This window comes from Salvelinus alpinus, chromosome 13 (genome assembly GCF_045679555.1).
Source record: "Salvelinus alpinus chromosome 13, SLU_Salpinus.1, whole genome shotgun sequence".
NCBI classification, from domain to species: domain Eukaryota; kingdom Metazoa; phylum Chordata; class Actinopteri; order Salmoniformes; family Salmonidae; genus Salvelinus; species Salvelinus alpinus.
Window position 1 is genome coordinate 3,097,736 of NC_092098.1, and position 20,183 is coordinate 3,117,918.

Here is a 20,183-nt window from a genome sequence, read left to right on the forward strand (position 1 = left end):
ATCCTTTCTATTTTATTCAGTTAAGTGAAATTATATTCTTCTTACTATAAAATCACATTATATAAAATAACGGGACTTAAAAGCATATCTTGTCTGCTAAATGAACAAGTGTGACTGGTGTAGATTGCCTCTGCGTTGTGTTTTGATCGGTTTTGAACAGATGACCAGAGGGTCGGTCTAATGATGCTTTATTTTCTGATAAAGAAACAAACATTTATAAATGAAATATGCACCAACTCCTCTCTTCCACATACAGTAGAAAGGGCGCAAATAACAATCCTCTTGTTTGACAATGATACAATATAGTGCACTGTACAGTATAAAATGTATCATGCATTGTACAGTCTAGTCTGTAGGCCTGGGCTAGCAAACTTTGATAAATGACAGCCAGGCATTACGTACAGTTAATGACATGCACTTGCGAACCTAGCTAACCATGGACAGTAAATATTGTCAACATAACTAGACAAACAAAAACAGGTGACATACCTGATAAAGAAGCAAACATCCATAAATGAAATGTTATGCTGCCCTTATGCACCAACTCCTCTAAAGTACAAATGAACCACAGGGGACACGAATAGCCATACTAGTCCAATGACAAAGAGAAAAGTACAGTAACCAGCTAGCATGTACAGCATTCACAAATCAACAGATAAAAAGTGAATAAATGCATAAAATCATAATACACTACTCAAAAAAATAAAGGGAACACTTAAACAACACAATGTAACTCCAAGTCAATCACACTTCTGTGAAATCAAACTGTCCACTTAGGAAGCAACACTGATTGACAATAAATTGCACATGCTGTTGTGCAAATGGAATAGACAAAAGGTGGAAATTATAGGCAATTAGCAAGACACCCCCAATAAAGGAGTGATTCTGCAGGTGGTGACCACAGACCACTTATCAGTTAAGTTCCTATGCTTCCTGGCTGATGTTTTGGTCACTTTTGAATGCTGGCGGTGCTCTCACTCTAGTGGTAACATGAGACGGAGTCTACAACCCACACAAGTGGCTCAGGTAGTGCAGCTCATCCAGGATGGCACATCAATGCGAGCTGTGGCAAGAAGGTTTGCTGTGTCTGTCAGCGTAGTGTCCAGAGCATGGAGGCGCTAACAGGAGACAGGCCAGTACATCAGGAGACGTGGAGGAGGCCATAGAAGGGCAACAACCCAGCAGCAGGACCGCTACCTCCACCTTTGTGCAAGGAGTAGCACTGCCAGAGCCCTGCAAAATGACCTCTTCTTTATACCACCCCTACCTTGTCACAACACAACTGATTGGCTCGAACGCACTAAGAAGGAAAGAAATTCCACAAATTAACTTTTAACAAGCACACCTGTTAATTGAAATGCATTTCAGGTGACTACCTCATGAAGCTGGTTGAGAGAATGCCAAGAGTGTGCAAAGCTGTCATCAAGGCAAAGGGTGGCTATTTGAAGTTTCTCAAATATAAAATATATTTTGATTTGTTTAACACTTTTCTTTGGTTACTACATGATTCCAAATGTGTTATTTCATAGTTTTTATGTCCTCAGTCTTCACTATTATTCTACAATGTAGAAAATAGTCCAAATAAAGAAAGACTCTGGAATGAGTTGGTCTGTCCAAACTTTTGACTGGTACTGTGAATCTTTGTTACCAACATGTATATTGATTATATAAAGCTCTGTCCTTACCTGTATAGGTGATATAAAGCTGTGTTGTTACCTACAGTGTATTTGGAAAGTATTCACACCCCTTGACCTTTTCCAAATGTTATGTTACAGCTTTATTCTAAAATGTATTAAATAGTCCCCCCCCCTCATCAATCTACGCACAATACCCCATAATGGCAAAGCAAAAACAGCTTCTAGAAATTTTTGCAAATGTATTTAAAAAAAGTATACAACATTTACATAAGTATTAAGACCCTTTACTCAGTACTTTGTTGAAGCACCTTTGGCAGCAATTACAGCCTTGAGTCTTCTTGGGTATGACCCTACAAGCTTGGCACACCTGTATTTGGGGAGTTTCTCCCATTCTTCTCTGCAGAACCTCTCAAACTCTGTCAGGTTGGATGGGGAGCGTTGCTGCACAGCTATTTCAGGGCTCTCCAGAGATGTTCGGGCTCTGGCTCTGGCTGGGCCAGTCAAGGACATTCAGAGACTTGTCCCGAAGCCATTCCTGTGTTGTCTTGGCTGTGTGCTTAGGGTCGTTGTCCTGTTGGAAGGTGAACCTTCGCCCCAGTCTGAGGTCTTGAGTGCTCTGGAGCAGGTTTTCATCAAGGATCTCTCTGTACTTTGCTCCGTTCATCTTTCCGTCAACGTGACTAGTCACTCAGTCCCTGCTGCTGAAAAATGGTGCCAGGTTTCCTTAAACTGAAAATAAATTACTTAATAAAAAATAAAAATACTTAAACTGAATCTTTATTAGTGAGAGGTTTTCAATAGCGGTGGCTGGTCGACGAATCAACCTCAGATGATCCGTTGAGAGCCACCACACAAAGGCTACTGAGATCTTTTATAGCAAAGATCCACCCCCTAGCCTACATAACAAACCACAGATGTTTAGAACGTGTCACAAGGTGAGACTTTTTAAATGAGAAAGGAGTATCCCGTAGCCAGATAGCATTCGCTATAAATTATCTTTCAGTTTGGCTCCTAAGACGAGTTTCTGATCTCGTTCCTGGTACTCATAGCACAAACACCAACTCATCCAATGGCATAAATCAATTGTCAACTCCAGATACTCCCATCTCAAGTAAAACCCATTCTTGACCCCACTCCTGGACAAGCTCACTGAGGGGAGTGAGCCTCTAGGTCATACACTATCCCAGCATAAGTGCAACATCAGAGATGTTAGGGAGGGTTTGGCCGGTAGGGATATCCTTGTCTCATCGCACACTAGCGACTCCTGTGGCGGGCCGGGCGCTGTGCACGCTGACCAGGTCGCTAGGTGTACAGTGTTTCCTCCAACACATTGGTGCGGCTGGCTTCCGGGTTGGACGCACGCTGTGTTAAGAAGCAGTGCGGCTTGGTTGGGTTGTGTTTCGGAGGACGCATGGCTCTCGTCCTTCATCTCTCCCGAGCCCGTACAGGAGTTGTAGCGATGAGACAAGACAGTAACTACTAATAATTGGATACCACGAAATTGGGGAGAAAAAGGGGGTAACATTTTTTAAGATTGTGAAATGTCAGAATAATAGTAGAGGGAATGATTTATTTCAGCTTTTATTTCTTTCATCACATTCCCAGTGGGTCAGAAGTTTACATACACTCAATTAGTATTTGGTAGCATTGCCTTTAAATAGTTTAACATGGGTCAAACGTTTTGGGTAGCCTTCCACAAGCTTTCCACAACTTGTTGGCCCATTCCTCTTGACAGAGCTGGTGTAATTGAGTCAGGTGTGTAGGCCTCCTTGCTCTCACATGCTTTTTCAGTTCTGTCCAGAAATTTTCAATAGGATTGAGGTCAGGGCTTTGTGATGGCCACTCCAATCCCTCGACTTCGTTGTCCTTAAGCCATTTTGCCACAACTTTGGAAGTATGCTTGGGGTCATTGTCCATTTTGGAGAACCATTTGCGACCAAGCTTTAACTTCCTGACTGATGTCTTGAGATATTGCTTCAATATATGCACATCATTTTCCATCCTCATTATGCCATCTATTTTGTGAAGTGCACCAGGCCCTCCTGCAGCAAAGCACCCCCATAACATGATGCTCCCATCCCATGCTTCACGGTTGGGATGGTGTTCTTCGGCTTGCAAGCCTCCCCCTTTTTCCTCCAAACATAACGATGGTAATTATGGCCAAACAGTTCTATTTTTGTTTTATCAGACCAGAGGCCATTTGTCCAATAAGTACAATCTTTGTCCCCATGTGCAGTGGCAAACCGCAGTCTGGCTTTTTTATGGCGGTTTTGGAGCAGTGGCTTCTTCCTTGCTGAGCGCCCTTTCAGGTTATAGATACTTTTGTTCTTCACAAGGTCCTTTGCTGTTGTTCTGGGATTGATTTGCACTTTTCGCGCCAAAGTACATTTATCTTTAGGAGACAGAACGTGTATCTTTCCTGAGCGGTATGTTGGCTGCATGGTCCCATGGTGTTTATACTTGGGTACTATTGTTTGTACCGATGAACGTGGTACCTTCAGGCTTTTGGAAATTGCTCCCAAGGATGAACCAGACTTGTGGAGGTCTACAGTTTTTTCTCTGAGGTCTTGGCTGATTTCTTTTGATTTTCCGATGATGTCAAGCAAAGAGGCACTGAGTTTGACGGTAGGCCTTGAAATACATCCACAGATATACCTCCAATTGACTCAAATGATGTCAATTAGCCTACCAGAAGCTTCTAAAGCCATGACATAATTTTCTGGAATTTTCCAAGCTGCTTAAAGGCACAGTCAATTTCGTGTATGTAAACTTCTGACCCACTGGAATTGTGATACAGTGAATTATAAGTGAAATAATCTGCCTGTAAACAACTGTTGGGAAAATTACTTGTGTCATACACAAAGTAGATGTCCTAACTGACTTGCCAAAACTATAGTTTAAAAATAAATTTGTGGAGTGGTTGAAAAATGAGTTTTAATGACTCCAACCTAAGTGTATGTAAACTTCCGACTTCAACTGTATGTAAATCAGGTATTTAAAAAAAGAAGGAAAAAAAAGAAAAGAAAAAAAAAGTTTTCGCTTTGTCATTATGAGGTATTGTGAGTAGATTGAGGACATTTTTTTATTTAATCAATTTTAGAAAAAAGCTCTTACTTAACAAAATGTGGAAAAAGTCATGGGTCTGAATACTTTTCGAATGCAAGGTAAGTCGCCCTGGATTAGAGTTTCTGCTAAATGACTCAAATGTAAATTTATATAAAGTGTAAAACTGTGCTGTTACCTTAATATGTTGTATAAAGCTGTGTTCTTACCTGTAATAGGTGATACAACTTTGTGTTGTTACCTGTCCTGCAGGTGATGGCATCAGACGACCACCGCTTCCTGTCCAGCTCTCTGTACAGCACAGGTGTGCTGGTGGCCTGGGACCCTTCCCCCTTTTCTGCTGACCTCAACCAGGTATGACTGGGGAGAGTGAAGACCAGTAGAGATCATTAGAGGCCAGTAAAGACTATTCAAGACCAGTAAAAACTTTTCAAAACCAGTAAACTATTCAAGACCTGTTAAGATCATTAACCCCCTAGAGTTGATATCCATGCCCCCGCGGAAATCTAATTAGCTTAATAAAAAAATCCCCGTCAAAATCCGTCTGTTTAAGCAACAGAAATGTGTTGTTTTGCATGGACTCAATCCACCGCATCCACCGATGTCGGCCTTTCGGTCATAGCGTCATCTCCCAGTGGTGTAAAGTACTTAAGTAAAAAATACTTTAAAGCACTAGTTAATGCTTCTTATGGCTTGGGAGCGCAATTTTCACGTCCAGATGAAAAGTGTGCCCAAAGTAAACTGCCTGCTACTCAGGCCCAGAAGCTTGGATATGCATATAATTGGTAGATTTGGATAGCAAACACTCTAAAGTTTCTAAAACGGTTTGAATAATGTCTGTGAGTATAACATAACTGATTTGGCAGGCGAAACCCCGAGCACAATCCATCCAGGGAAAATTATTTTTGAGGTCAATCTGTTTTCTATGGGATTTCTATGGCAAGGCCGTTTTAATAAAAATGTTCTTGCAGTTCCTATAGCTTCCAATAGATGTCAACAGTCTTTAGAAATTGGTTGATGTTTTTCTTTAGAGAAATGAAGAAGTAGCCCTGTTATTTTCCTGTGTCACTCCAGGTGCACTCTAATGAACTGGTGCGCGTGACCTGGAACATGCTTTCTTTGTTTTCGTCCGGTATTGAACACAGTTGATTCTGTCTTAAATTTTATCGATTATTTTTGTTAAAGAATACCTAAAGTTGTATTACAAAAGTTGTTTGAAATGTTTGGACAAAGATTACAGGTAACTTATGAGAGATTTTGTAGTCATGTAGCGTGAGTTGGAACCGCGCCAAATAAATGGACATTTTGGGAATATAACGACGGAATTAATCGAACAAAATGACAATTTGCGATGTTTATGGGACATATTGGAGTGCCAACAGAAGAAGCTCGTCAAAGGTAAGGCATGAATTATATCTTTGTGTCGCGCCTGGCGGGTTGAATTATGATTGTCTGTCTTTGTTTGATGGGGTGCTGTCCTCAGATAATAGCACGGTTTGCTTTCGCCGTAAAGACTTTTTGAAATCTGACACTGCCGCTGGATTAACAACAAGTGTAGCTTTAATTTGGTTTATTGCATGTGTGATTTCATGAAAGTTTAATATTTATAGTAATTTCTTTTGAATATGGTGCTCTGCCATTTCACGGGATGTTGCCAAATCGATCCCGCTAAAGGGATTTGATCCATAAGAAGTTTAAGTTGTTTTTAGGGGTATTTGTACTTTACTATTTATATTTTAGAACATTTTTACTCAACTACATTCCTAAAGAAGATAATGTACCTTTAACTCCATACATTTTCTCTGACACCAAAAAGTACTCGTTATATTTCGAATGCTTAGCAAGAAAGGAAAATTGTCCAATTTACTAACATCCCTGGTCATCCCTACTGCCTCTGATCTGGCGGACTCACTAAACACAAATGCTTGGTTTGTAAATTGTGACCGACCGGCTCAAATCGGTCTTATGTAGCAAAATTTGAAATTGTGTTATTTACTTTGGATAAAAATAGAGACTCAGAGCTACAAAATGGTATATCATACACTGCATTTGAGAAACAATGGGAAAGTAATTTTGCTTTGAAAGTTGATAAACTTGTAAACTCACTTTTGAGAAAATGGCCTTTGAATGTTTTGGTACTACTACTGGAGAGCCCTTCTTTGTCTACACCCATTCAGCATCGTTCACACCCTCTGAAGCTTTAGCCCCACCCAACTCTTTAAGGGTTGATCCGAGCGTTCTGTACTAATAACAGCAATCAAGCACCCCTGTAAAGATCTTTTATACACAGATTCAAAATAGCAATTGATAACAAATGTGTATTTATATGGACCCTGATGTAACTTTCATTGTTAATTTGTTTATTTTTAATGGCAGATTTATCCATAAAATGATGTGGGCAGAGAACAAACCGCTCTTCACATTCTTTAAGATAGAATTGAAATATTATTTAGAAGTGTAAAAACAAAAAAAGCAATACGTTCCAGAAAACTTTTTGACAAATTGAAAATGCATCTCGATATGTAATACCTCTGTCTGTTAATTTTATGTACTCTTGTTTGCATATTTCTGTTTTTGTTTTGTTCATAATAATATTAACAGTAGACAGTAGCGTCCCACCTGGCCAACATCCGGTGAAATTGCAGAGCGCGAAATTCAAACTACAGTATTATAAATATTTAACTTTCATAAAATCACAAGTGTAATACATCAAAATAAAGCTTCACTTCTTGTTAAGCCAGCCGCTGTGTCAGATATCAAAAAGGCTTTACGGCGAAAGCAAACCATGTGATTATTTGAGGACAGCGCCCCGCATACAAACACATGAAGAAAATATTCCAACCAGGCAGGTGCGACACGAAAGTCAGAAATAGCGATATAAAAAATGCCTTACCTTTGATCTTCTTCTGTTGGCACTCCAAAAGGTCCCTGTTACATCACAAATTGTCCTTTTGTTCGATAATGTCCTTCTTTATATCCATAAAAACTCAGTTTAGCTGGCGCGCTTCAGTCATTAATCCACCCAGTTTCCCTCCATCAAAATGCATACAAAATTAATCCCAAACGTTACTAATAAACTTTTCCAAACAAGTCAAACAACGTTTATAATCAAACCTTAGGTACCCTAATACGTAAATAAACGATAAAATTTAAGACAGAGAATCGTTATTGTCTTTACCAGAGAAAAATACCAAAGAACTCTTCCACGCGCTTGGAAAATTTACAGCCAAAATGGGAGCCACCTAGAAAAACTACAGTTTCTGTCTCATTTTTCCAAAAACCAGCCTGAAACTCTTTCTAAAAACTGTTGACATCGAGTGGAAGCACTAGGAACTGCATTCTGGGAGGACTTGGCCGTATAATAAAAGTGATGGCCATTGAAAATAGTGGTAGGCTGAAATTATTTGGTGGGGGGATGGTTGTCCTCGGGGTTTCGCCTGCCATATCAATTCTGTTATACTCACAGACATAATTTGAACAGTTTTAGAAACTTTAGAGTGTTTTCTATCCTAACAATTACATGCATATCCTAGCTTCTGGGACTGAGTAACAGGCAGTTTACTTTGGGCATGCTTTTCATAAAGAGGTCAAAATACTGCCCCCTACCCAAGAGAGGTTAAACAAATAATAATACAAAAATGTATACCAGCAGTCAAGCACCCAAGATAACTTGCTAGCTACTTCCAGACACAAATGAGAGAACAGCTCACTGAACATTACTCGCCCTAGCAGTTATTCTGCGCTCTGGAACACTCAGACGAGAGTGCTCTGAAATCGGAGTAGATAGCCAGACTGAATTTACAAACTCACCCGAAATGGTTACTTGCATAGTGGAGTCTTTTGTTAAGACATGTAGCTAGCTTGCTAACTAGCTAAACACTGAACCATCATCACAACTCATGACGTTACTACCCTGGATGAATCTGCAGGTAGCCAACCAACATCTATCAACAGTTGTCGCATTGACATTCTATTGAAATGGATACTTGCATAGTGGAGTCTTTTGTTCAGACATTTTTATTTATTTATTTCACCTTTATTTAACCAGGTAGATCAGTTGAGAACAAGTTCTCATTTACAACTGCGACCTGGCCAAGATGAAGCAAAGCAGTGCGACACAAACAACAGCACAGAGTTACACATGGAATAAACAAACGTACAGTCAATAACACAATAGAAAATCTATATACAGTGTGTGCAAATGAGGTAAGATTAGGGAGGTAAGGCAATAAATAGGCCGTAGTGGTGAAGTAATTGCAATTTAGCAATTAAACACTGGAGTGATAGATGTGCAGAAGCGGAATGTGCAAGTAGAGATACTGAGGTGCAAAGGAGCAAAAAAATAAATAACAATATGTGGATGAGGTAGTTGGATGGGCTATGTACAGGTGCAATGATCTGTGAGCTGCTCTGACAGCTGGTGCTTAGTTAGTGAGGGAGATATGAGTCTCCAGCTTCAGTGATTTTTGCAATTCGTTCTAGTCATTGGCAGCAGAGAGCTGGGAGGGAAGAAGGCCAAAGGAGGAATAGGCTGTGGGGGTGACCAGTGAAATATACCTGCTGGAGCGCATGCTACGGGTGCTGCTATGGTGACCAGTGAGCTGAGATAAGGCGGGGCTTTACCTAGCAAAGACTTATAGATGACCTGGAGCCAGTAGGTTTGGCAACGAATATGAAGTGAGGGCCAGCCAACGAGAACATACAGGTCGCAGTGGTGGGTAGTATAAGGTGTTTTAGTAACGAAACAGATGGCACTATGATAAACTGCATCTAGTTTGCTGAGTAGAGTATTGGTAGCTATTTTGTAGATGACATCTCCGAAGTCGAGGATCGGTAGGATAGTCAGTTTTACTAGGGTGAGTTTGGCGGCGTGAGTGAAGGAGGCTTTGTTGCGAAATAGAAAGCCGATTCTTGATTTGATTTTGGATTGGAGATGTTTAATATGAGTCTGGAAGGAGAGTTTACAGTCTAGCCAGACACCTAGGTATTTATAGATGTCCACATATTCTAGGTCGGAACCGTCCAGGGTGGTGATGCTAGTCGGGCGGGCGGGTGCAGGCAGCGAACGGTTGAAAAGCATGCATTTGGTTTTACTAGCATTTAAGAGCAGTTGGAGGCCACGGAAGGAGTGTTGTATGGCATTGAAGCTCATTTGGAGGTTAGATAGCACAGTGTCCAAGGAAGGGCCAGAAGTATACAGAATGGTGTCGTCTGCATAGAGGTGGATCAGGGAATCGCCCGCAGCAAGAGCAACATCATTGATATATACAGAGAAAAGAATCGGCCCGAGAATTGAACCCTGTGGTACCCCCATAGAGACTGCCAGAGGACCGGACAACATGCCCTCCGATTTGACACACTGAACTCTGTCTGCAAAGTAGTTGATGAACCAGGCAAGGCAGTCATCAGAAAAACCGAGGCTACTGAGTCTGCCGATAAGAATATGGTTCTCTGATTGACAGAGTCGAAAGCCTTGGCCAGGTCGATGAAGACGGCTGCACAGTACTGTCTTTTATCGATGGCGGTTATGATATCGTTTAGTACCTTGAGCGTTGCTGAGGTGCACCCGTGACTGGCTCAGAAACTGGATTGCACAGCGGAGAAGGTACGGTGGGATTCGAGATGGTCAGTGATCTGTTTATTAACTTGGCTTTCGAAGACCTTAGATAGGCAGGGCAGGATGGATATAGGTCTGTAACAGTTTGGGTCCAGGGTGTCTCCCCCTTTGAAGAGGGGGATGACCGCGTCAGCTTTCCAATCCTTGGGGATCTCAGACGATATGAAAGACAGGTTGAACAGGCTGGTAATAGGGGTTGCGACAATGGCGGCGGATAGTTTCAGAAATAGAGGGTCTAGATTGTCAAGCCCAGCTGATTTGTATGGGTCCAGGTTTTGCAGCTCTTTCAGGACATCTGCTATCTGGATTTGGGTAAAGGAGAAGCTGGGGACGCTTGGGCGAGTAGCTGCGAGGGCGGGGGGGGCGGAGCTGTTGGCCGAGGTTGGAGTAGCCAGGTGGAAGGCATGGCCAGCCGTTGAGAAATGCTTGTTGAAGTTTTCGATTATCATAGATTTATCGGTGGTGACCGTGTTACCTAGCCTCAGTGCAGTGGGCAGCTGGGAGGAGGTGCTCTTGTACTCCATGGACTTTACAGTGTCCCAGAACATTTTGGTGTTAGAGCTACAGGATGCAAATTTCTGCTTGAAAAAGCTAGCCTTTGCTTTCCTGACTGACTGCGTGTAGTGGTTCCTGACTTCCCTGAACAGTTGCAAATCGCGGGGACTATTCGATGTTATTGCAGTCCGCCACAGGATGTTTTTGTGCTGGTCGAGGGCAGTCAGGTCTGGAGTGAACCAAGGGCTATATCTGTTCTTAGTTCTGCGTTTTTTGAACGGGGCATGCTTATCTAAGATGGTGAGGAAGTTACTTTTAAAGAATGACCAGGCATCCTCAACTGACGGGATGAGGTCAATATCCTTCCAGGATACCCGGGCCAGGTCAATTAGAAAGGCCTGCTCACAGAAGTGTTTTAGGGAGCGTTTGACAGTGATGAGGGGTGGTCGTTTGACCGCGGACCCGTAGCGGATACAGGCAATGAGGCAGTGATCGCTGAGATCTTGATTGAAGACAGCAGAGGTGTATTTGGAGGGCAAGTTGGTCAGGATAATGTCTATGAGGGTGCCCATGTTTACGGATTTAGGGTTGTACCTGGTGGGTTCCTTGATCATTTGTGTGAGATTGAGGGCATCTAGCTTAGATTGTAGGACTGCCGGGGTGTTAAGCATATCCCAGTTTAGGTCACCTAGCAGAACAAACTCTGAAGCTAGATGGGAGCGATCAATTCACAAATGGTGTCCAGGGCACAGCTGGGAGCTGAGGGGGGTCGGTAGCAGGCGGCAACAGAGAGAGACTTATTTCTGGAGAGATTAATTTTTAAAATTAGAAGTTCGAACTGTTTGGGAATGGACCTGGAAAGTATGACATTACTTTGCAGGCTATCTCTGCAGTAGATTGCAACTCCTCCCCCTTTGCAAATTCTATCTTGACGGAAAATGTTATAGTTGGGTATGGAAATCTCAGAGTTTTGGGTGGCCTTCCTAAGCCAGGATTCAGACACGGCAAGGACATCAGGGTTGGCAGAGTGTGCTAAAGCAGTGAGTAAAACAAACTTAGGGATGTTGACATGAAACCAAGGCTTTTTCGATCACAGAAGTCAACAAATGAGGGTGCCTGGGGACATGCAGGGCCTGGGTTTACCTCCACATCACCCGAGGAACAGAGGAGGAGTAGGATGAGGGTGCGGCTAAAGGCTATCAAAACTGGTCGCCTAGATCGTTGGGGACAAAGAATAAAAGGAGCAGATTTCTGGGCGTGGTAGAATAGATTCAGGGCATAATGTGCAGACAGGGGTATGGTGGGGTGCGGGTACAGCGGAGGTATCCCAGGCACCGGGTGATGATAAGAGAGATTGTATCTCTGGACATGCTGGTTTTAATGGGTGAGGTCACCGCATGTGTGGGAGGTGGGACAAAGGAGGTGTCAGAGGTATGAAGAGTGGAACTAGGGGCTCCATTGTAAACTAAAACAATGATAACTAACCTGAACAACAGTATACAAAGCATATTGACATTTGAGAGAGACATACAGCGAGGCATAAAGTAATCGCAGGTATTGATTGGGAGAGCTAGCTAACACAACAGGTGAGACAACAGCAGCTAATCAGCAAACACAACGACAGCAGGTAAAATGGCGATGACTACGCAGAGAGGTGTCGGATTAACTACACCCAGAGCCTGAGTTCGTGGCTGGGGCCGACAGATAAAAAATAAACAGAATGGAGTACCGTGATTAATGGACAGTCCAGCAGGCATCAGCTATGTAGCCAAGTGATCATAGTGTCCAGGGGGCAGCAGTAGATGGAACAGGGAAGCCGCGGAGTAGTCGCCACACGGCGTTTAAAGTTAGTAGCCCGGGGCTAGTGGGAGCGTCTGCTCCGATGGAGGCCGGTTGAAGGCTGAAGGCACAGCGGATGGAGTATTCGTCGGCAGACCAGTCGTGGTGGTGCGGCGGGGCGCCGTGTCGACAGAGGATCCAAGCCAGAAGGCGAAAGAGGTATTGTAGAATTTAGTTTGCTCGCCGGGAGATGTGCCTGGCTCACGGCTAGCTTCGTGGCAGGGGTGTTAGCCACTAGCTAGCTGTGAAGATCAGAAGTAGTGGTCCAGGGATTACGGCAGGAAACAGGAAACTGGCGTTGTAGTGGAGAGACAGTCCAATACTGGTAAATTGGCGAGTATTATCCAGGCTAAAAACAGGTTATTATCCAGGCTAAAAACAGGGCTGGTATCTGTGCAGAAGATAAAAGCCGCTAGCATTGGCTAACAATGCCTAAATAGCTTGTAGCTAATTAGCTTGTTAGCTTCTGGTGTTCTAAAATTAAAAATAATAGCGATTCCGTATCACATTGGGTGAGGCAGGTTACCGGAAGGTATAATGGAATTAAAATGGAAAAGAGTGAAAATAAAATTGAAATATATACAAAAAAGAAGAAAAATACAAAGTACACGAGAGGACGAACAAAAACACGTCTTCACTGCTACGCCATCTTGTGAATTGATGATGATTAGCACCTGTTTGGTATAATTGTTTAATCATACACCTGACTATATGCCTATAAAATCCCTGACTTTGTGCAAGTGTACCTACAATGATTGATGCTGTTTTGAAGGCAAAGGGTGGTCACACCGAATATAGATTTGATTTAGAATTTTCTTCTGTTCAGTCACTTTGCATGTAGTTAATTGATAAATATAATCTATTAGCATGTCTATTTTTGAATGCACTCTTACTTTACAGCATTACTTTACACCTGCCTAAAACTTTTGCACAGTACTGTAGATGGAGACTAAATTGTACACTCCTGAAGCAACCTGGATTTTGTGCATTTATTAAAAGAGCAGATCAATATTTTTACTTTGACAAACAAACCCTCCACTTTCATTCTTTGGGACGCATTGAAAGCCTATCTGAGGGGACAGAAAGTTTCCTATACTAAAGGGTTGAAGAGAAAACACAGTGCGAAACTGAATGTCCTTGAATCTGAAATCTCTGAGCTAGAGAACCTGAACTATAGTACTCTGAACACGTATCAAGCTGAGAGGGCCATCATTAAATCAAAACAGCGTTACTACGAGCTTGGAGAGAAAGCACACAAAGTATTGGAATGGCAACTGAAAGCAGAGGAAAGTAGTAGGACAATTAATGCTTTAGAAACTCTTACTAATGAGATATCTTTCGACCCTACTGAAATTAATGATACTTTTAAGAAATATTACGAGGACCTCTATACCTCCCAATCAAGCGATGATCTTATCAGATCTCGACTCTTTTCTCTCCTCTCTCGATCTCCCTATGACGGTCAGAGGAAGACAGAGAGTGCCTGAGGAAACAGTCTTCAGTCCCTGAATTGTTGGAGGCGATTAAATCCTTACCTTCTAATTAATCCCCTGGGGAGGATGGCTTCCCTCCAGAGTTCTATAAAGAATTTAAGGAGCTGTTGGTACCCTACTTTACAGAGGTGCTTAAAACTGTTTTCCAGTGTCAGTAATTCACAAGAAAGGGAAAAACCATTAAAGTGTGCCTCCTATAGACCAATCTCTGTCCTTAATACAGATTGTAAACTGGTCACCAAGATGCTATCTAAGAGACTGGAGTCATGTCTCCCCCTGTTGGTCAACCCAGATCAGACTGGCTTCATAATTAATATATTGTCCTCTAATAAACTCAAAGTTTTTTAAATATAATTAACCTTGCTAACCTCGTGTCGCAGTCTCCCTCGACGCCGAAAATGCTTTGGTTTAGGCACCGCGTTTGTAAATTTGATTAAATCACTACAAATCTCCTAAAGCTAGGATTGCTACCAATGGGATCACTTCTTCCTCTTTCATTCTTTATAGGTGGAACAGACAAGGTTTCCCAATTATCCCCACCTCTTTGCCCTCGCCATTGAACTGACTGAGGCTATTAGAACGTGCCCTGACATACATGGCTTTTAGGTGGGCCCCCATACCCATAAGTTATCACTCTTTGCGGACGACCTTATCTTATTTCTAACTAACCCAGAACTTTCCCTCTCTCACTTACAGAACCTATTACAGTGTTATAGTTCTATCTCTGGATATAAGGTCAATTTTGATGAAAGCGAAATCTTACCGTTGTCTGTCTTTAACCATCATAACATTAGGCATACGTTTCCTTTTAGATGGTCACCTATGGGCTTCACATATTTGGTCGGTTGTGGTCCCGGTCCCGTGTGGCTCAGTTGGTAGAGCATGGCGCTTGCAACGCCAGGGTTGTGGGTTCATTCCCCACGGGGGGACCAGGATGAATATGTATGAACTTTCCAATTTGTAAGTCGCTCTGGATAAGAGCGTCTGCTAAATGACTTAAATGTAAATGTAAAATAGTTGGGCATAATGGTGGATGGTAACCTGAACAACCTCTATAAACTCAATCTGGCCAGCTTGTTGCAAAAGGTGGAGGGTAACCTGTGTAAATGGATGGACTTACCTCTCACTCTACTGGGTATAATCAATGTAATTAAAATGAATGTCCTGCCCAGATTTCTATATTTGTTTCAATCTCTCCCCATCCCTGTGCCCGTAACATTATTTTCCTCTGTCGACAAGCTGACCAGACGGTTTGTCTGGCACGTCAAACCCCTAGAGGTAGCCTGGACAAACTGACCCTTGATTACGGTCAAGTGGGCTTAAACTTCCCCAATTTCAGAATGTACTACTGGGCTGCACAGTCTAGATTTCTGGCTCAGAGGTTTGACAATGGTCCTTCTCCTTCATGGTTGAACATTGAAAAGTTTGAGGTAAATGAGGACACTGTGGCAGAATTGTTTAACAAATGGGACAGGAAATCTATAAAAACTATCACAGACAACCTTTTAATTATACATTCTGTCCTGGCATGGTGCAAACCGCATGCGCTGTTCAGACGAGAGGGATTTATTTCCCCTAAAACCCCTCTATGGAACAATAGTCTCTACCAAACACAAGCATGACTGGGACAAGCACCTGCCTATGGTCCTCATGGCATGCCGCTCCGCTGTCCAAGACTCCACCTTCTGCACGCCTGCCCTCCTCATGCTGGGGAGAGATCCGCACCCCTGCGGAGATGGCGTTTGGTCGGCCCCTGGATAGCCCTCATGTTCCCCCAGGGCAGGAGTATGCCCGGAGACTCCAGGACCGCCTGGAGACAGCCCACACCTTCGCCAGAGAGCAGCTGGTGAATGCAGATAGGAGGCAGAAGAGGAACTATTACGTGCACACCCGGGGAAGGCACTTTGTGGCTGGGAAGCTGATCTGGGTCTACAGCCCCCTGAGGAAAAAAAGGCAGATGCCCCAAGTTGGACAGTCACTGGGTGGGACCTTGCAGCATCCTGGAGAGGGTAGGGGAGGTTGTTTACCGGGTGCTCCCAGGGGGAGAAAGGTGGCACTTCACCGGGACAGGTTAGCCCCATACAGAGGGGCCTCTTCTCCCCAAACCCCAGGGACCCCCACAATTTCCCTCTCTGGCAATGACTTTCTCCAGGCACCCACCCCCAGGTGTCGCAGACAAGGCTCCAGACAGCCCACTCCCCCAGTCTCCCTCCCTGTGTCACCGCGTGGGTCCCCGGAGCCACGGACTGTATTCCCTGTTCCCGCATCCTTGTCCCCCATGTCCCTGCCTTCATCCTTTGGGTCCCAGAGGGGCAGCCCCCGGCCACGGATGGAGCCCCCTGTTTCACATCTGGACAATCTGCGACCATCACGGCCACGCAGGTAAAGGAGACCTCCGGGTCGCTTCAGCGACTTTGTTTGTGATGGGGGGGGGCTGTGTAGCGACCAGCACAGACAGCTGTGTGTTATGTGTTAGGCTATTAGTTGGTTGTGTTGTACTTACCAATACCCAGTGTTCGGGGTTCACCATGCCAATCAACCTGCTATCTGCCAATCACAGGAATGCCTTGAATGTTCTGATGCCGGGCATCCTGATGGTTGGCGGAGTGGCGTGGAGCAGGGTTGGGCAGGGGGATGGAGCATTGGAATTTAAGACCAGGTTTAGCCATCTTTTACATCTGGCCTTCACAAGAGACGGTCACGGTTGTTTCATAGGGTATCCTCCATTTATTTGGCGTGGGCTACGGCCAAACAGTTGCCTGTGTGAAGTTGGGTTAATTAACCGTCAATTCGTAAACTCGACCCTCTGTCTGGACAATTGTTCCTTTATGAACTAGTCAGGTCATTACAATATAATAGATTTTATCTCCAATTTCCATCCCAAAAGTGAGATTTCATATTGATACACACCTATATGTGCTACACATTATTGTTTGGGGGGTGCTAATGTGAGACATGGCCTTTAAACTTTGAACACGTTCTGTCATACTGAACGCAGCCCAGTCAAATGAAATTGATCAATGAGCCATGGCATTGATCTAGCAATGGTTTGTTAGATACCACCCACATATGTTTGCTTGAACCCCCTCATTATCATATTGGAGGAAGAATTACAGAAATAAATTAAGAAATAATATAAATGAATACAATTAAAGAAAGTGGGATTCATTATTTAAATCATTGTTTATCTATTTATGTGTTTATTTGTTTTTTAAAATCTATTTGTGTGGATTTATTTACTTATTCATGTTTTTATTTATTTGTGTGCATTTATCTATTTATTCATTTCATTCTAATTACGGCAGCTTTGGTCCTCCGTATCATGCAGGGCTTATCTGTGAAAGAGACCGTCGACTCAGGATGACTTCCTGCTTAAATAAAGGTTCAATAAATGAGTCCACCATTTTGTTTACAATGTTACTACCACTTTTCACATCCAAAGAAATAAATGTGTGTCCTAAGGTGTGTGAAAAATTAATGTGAAAAACTAATATGAATATCAAATTAGGGGCAACAGGTAGCCTAGTGTGTAGAGCGTTGGGCCAGTACCGAAAGGTCGCTAGATCGAATCCCTGAGCAGACAAGGTAAAACATATGTTGTTCTGCCCCTGAAAAAGGGTTCCTAGACCATCATTGTAAAAAATTATTTGTTCTTAACTGACTTGCCTAGTTAAATAAAGGGGGGGGGGGAAATATATCTATGTTTACTTGAACAGAATACAGCGTAGTGTGTACACAGTATAATATAATGCGTAAAAGAGTAGTTCCCTGACTGGGAATGGAACCTGCCTGTGACAGTGAGAGTGCCGAATCCTAACTAGGCAGCGGTAGATGTTGTTGAATATTCAATTTAAACAACATGGCAGAAAGTACCAACACAAAAACCTCTTCTTCTCTTCTCCACTTGATCCCTTTTGCTTTCTCATCTCCTCTCCTCCCCACCCCTCCATTCCTCTCTCTTCTATCTCCCTTATCCCCACCCACTGCCCTTTCTCAGTGGTACAACAAGACTGACTACCCCATCTTCGCCCAGTACCAGCGGTACAGGAGGCTCCACCCCCTCCAGCCCTTCTACATCCTGCACCCCAGCTTTGAGTGGCAGCTCTGGCAGCGAATCCAGGACAACATGGCCGAGCCTATCCAGAAGAACCCGCCCTCCTCTGGACTGCTGGGTAAACTATACAGTGAATTCTACTAACCTTTTGTTTACCATTATAGAGATCAAGGCAGATCAGGGGTAGAACTCAATAGTCTATCAAATCATATCAAATTGTATTTGTCACATGCTTCATAAACAACAGGTGTAGACTGCTTACTGATGGGCCCTTCCAAACATTGCAGAGAGAAAAATATATACGGGGTACCAGTACCGAGTCAAAGTGCAGGGATATGAGGTAATTGAGGTAGGTAGGGATAAAGTGACTAGGCAAAGGGATAACTAATGAACAGTAACAGCAGCGTATGTGATGAGTCAAAAGAGATTAGTGCAACAAGGGTCTATGCAGATATTCTGGGTAGCTTTTGGTTAACTTTTTAATTAACTATTTAGCAGTTTTATAGCTTGGGGGTAGAAGCTGTTCAGGGTCCTGTTGGTTCCAGACGAGGTGCATCGGTACTGCTTGCCATCCGGAAGTAGAAAGAACAGTCTATGACTTGGGTGGCTAGAGATTTTTAGGCTCAAATCTTTTTTCAGCCTCCTGATGGGAAGTGTGTGGAACATGATACTTTCTTAGTGATGTGGACACTGAGGAACTTGATGCTCTCGACCTTGTTCCACAACAGACCCATCAATGTGGATGGGGGAGTGCTCGGCCCTCCGTTTCATGTAGTCCACGATTAGCTCCTTAGTCCTGCTGACGTTGAGCGAGAGGTTGTTGTCCTGGAACCACACTGCCTGGTCTCTGACTTGCTCCCTGTAAGCTGTCTCATCTTCATCGGTGATCAGGCCGTCGTGACGTCTGCAAACTTAATGATAGTGATGGAGTGCATGGCCACACAGTCGTGGGTGAACAGGGAGTACAGAAGGGGACTAAACACGCACCCTGAGGGGCTCCCGTGTTGAGGGTCAGCGTGTCGGAAGTGCTGTTGCCTACCCTCATTACCTGGGGGCGTCCTGTCAGGAAGTCCAGCATCCTTAGCTTAGTGATGAGCTTGGAGGGCACAATGGTATTGAACGCTGAGGTGTATTCAATGAACAGCATTCTCACGTCGGTGTGCCTTTTGTCCAGGTGGGAAATGGCAGTGTGGGTGCAATAGAGATTGCGTCATCTATGGATCTGTTGGGGCGGTATGCGAATTGGAGTGGGTCCAGGGTGTCTGGGATGATGGTGTCGTGTCTTTGGCTATGCCGGATTAAGTGACATGACATGCTTTCTATAAAATCCTTTCTCTGTAATTAATATTACCTGATTGAGCTAATCATGTAAATGTAATTAACTAGAAAGTCGGGGCACCACGAAATAATTTTTATAGAGCAGTTATCTTCCGAATAAACTCTTAAAGACCTAGTAATATTTTACATCAATAGCAGTCAATATTAATCGTCACCTTATTTCAGTCTCAACTTTCAGTCTCATCTCATTCTTGGTTTTAAACCAATAATTTAAAACCATTTAAAAATGTGCTCCTGGTTACCCGTTCCAATCACCAGGCGCCCGGCTGTCCATTTGCAATATGTTTCAATGGGCATTTACCATGGATTTGACATGCTCAAAAAAACTGCAGGAATGCGAAATTGACTGGCCCGATGAACTCGGGATGGCCAGGCAGTGATTCTGGTTTCTCTCCATCGCTCGTTGGTGTTGATTTCAGAATGTCAATTTGGTGATGGTCTATCACTGTTTAAACATATTGCAAATGTACAAAAGTCAGCAAGTCACCGTCCATCAGTCAATTAGATATCATTCTGACACCAAACTGATACAAACTGACACCACACCCACTTTTTCCAACTCGTTTAGAAGCCAACTATCACATATTTCAGAGCAGGCCCAAAATTCACAGCGCCTTCAGTTTAAACCATAATAAAAATGTAAAACA

At 43.2% G+C, this 20,183-nt stretch overlaps 1 protein-coding gene across 2 annotated transcripts in view; it reads left to right on the forward strand.

Annotated features, from left to right (window-relative positions):
* st6gal1 (ST6 beta-galactosamide alpha-2,6-sialyltranferase 1) overlaps positions 1 to 20,183 on the forward strand; it is a 123,359-nt gene that overhangs the window by 91,273 nt on the left and 11,903 nt on the right. For both annotated transcript variants that reach the window (XM_071337451.1, XM_071337450.1), the window contains exons 7-8: positions 4,953 to 5,054; positions 18,142 to 18,316. In XM_071337451.1, coding sequence (XP_071193552.1) covers positions 4,953 to 5,054; positions 18,142 to 18,316 — 277 coding nt within the window. The remainder of the gene's footprint in view (positions 1 to 4,952; positions 5,055 to 18,141; positions 18,317 to 20,183) is intronic.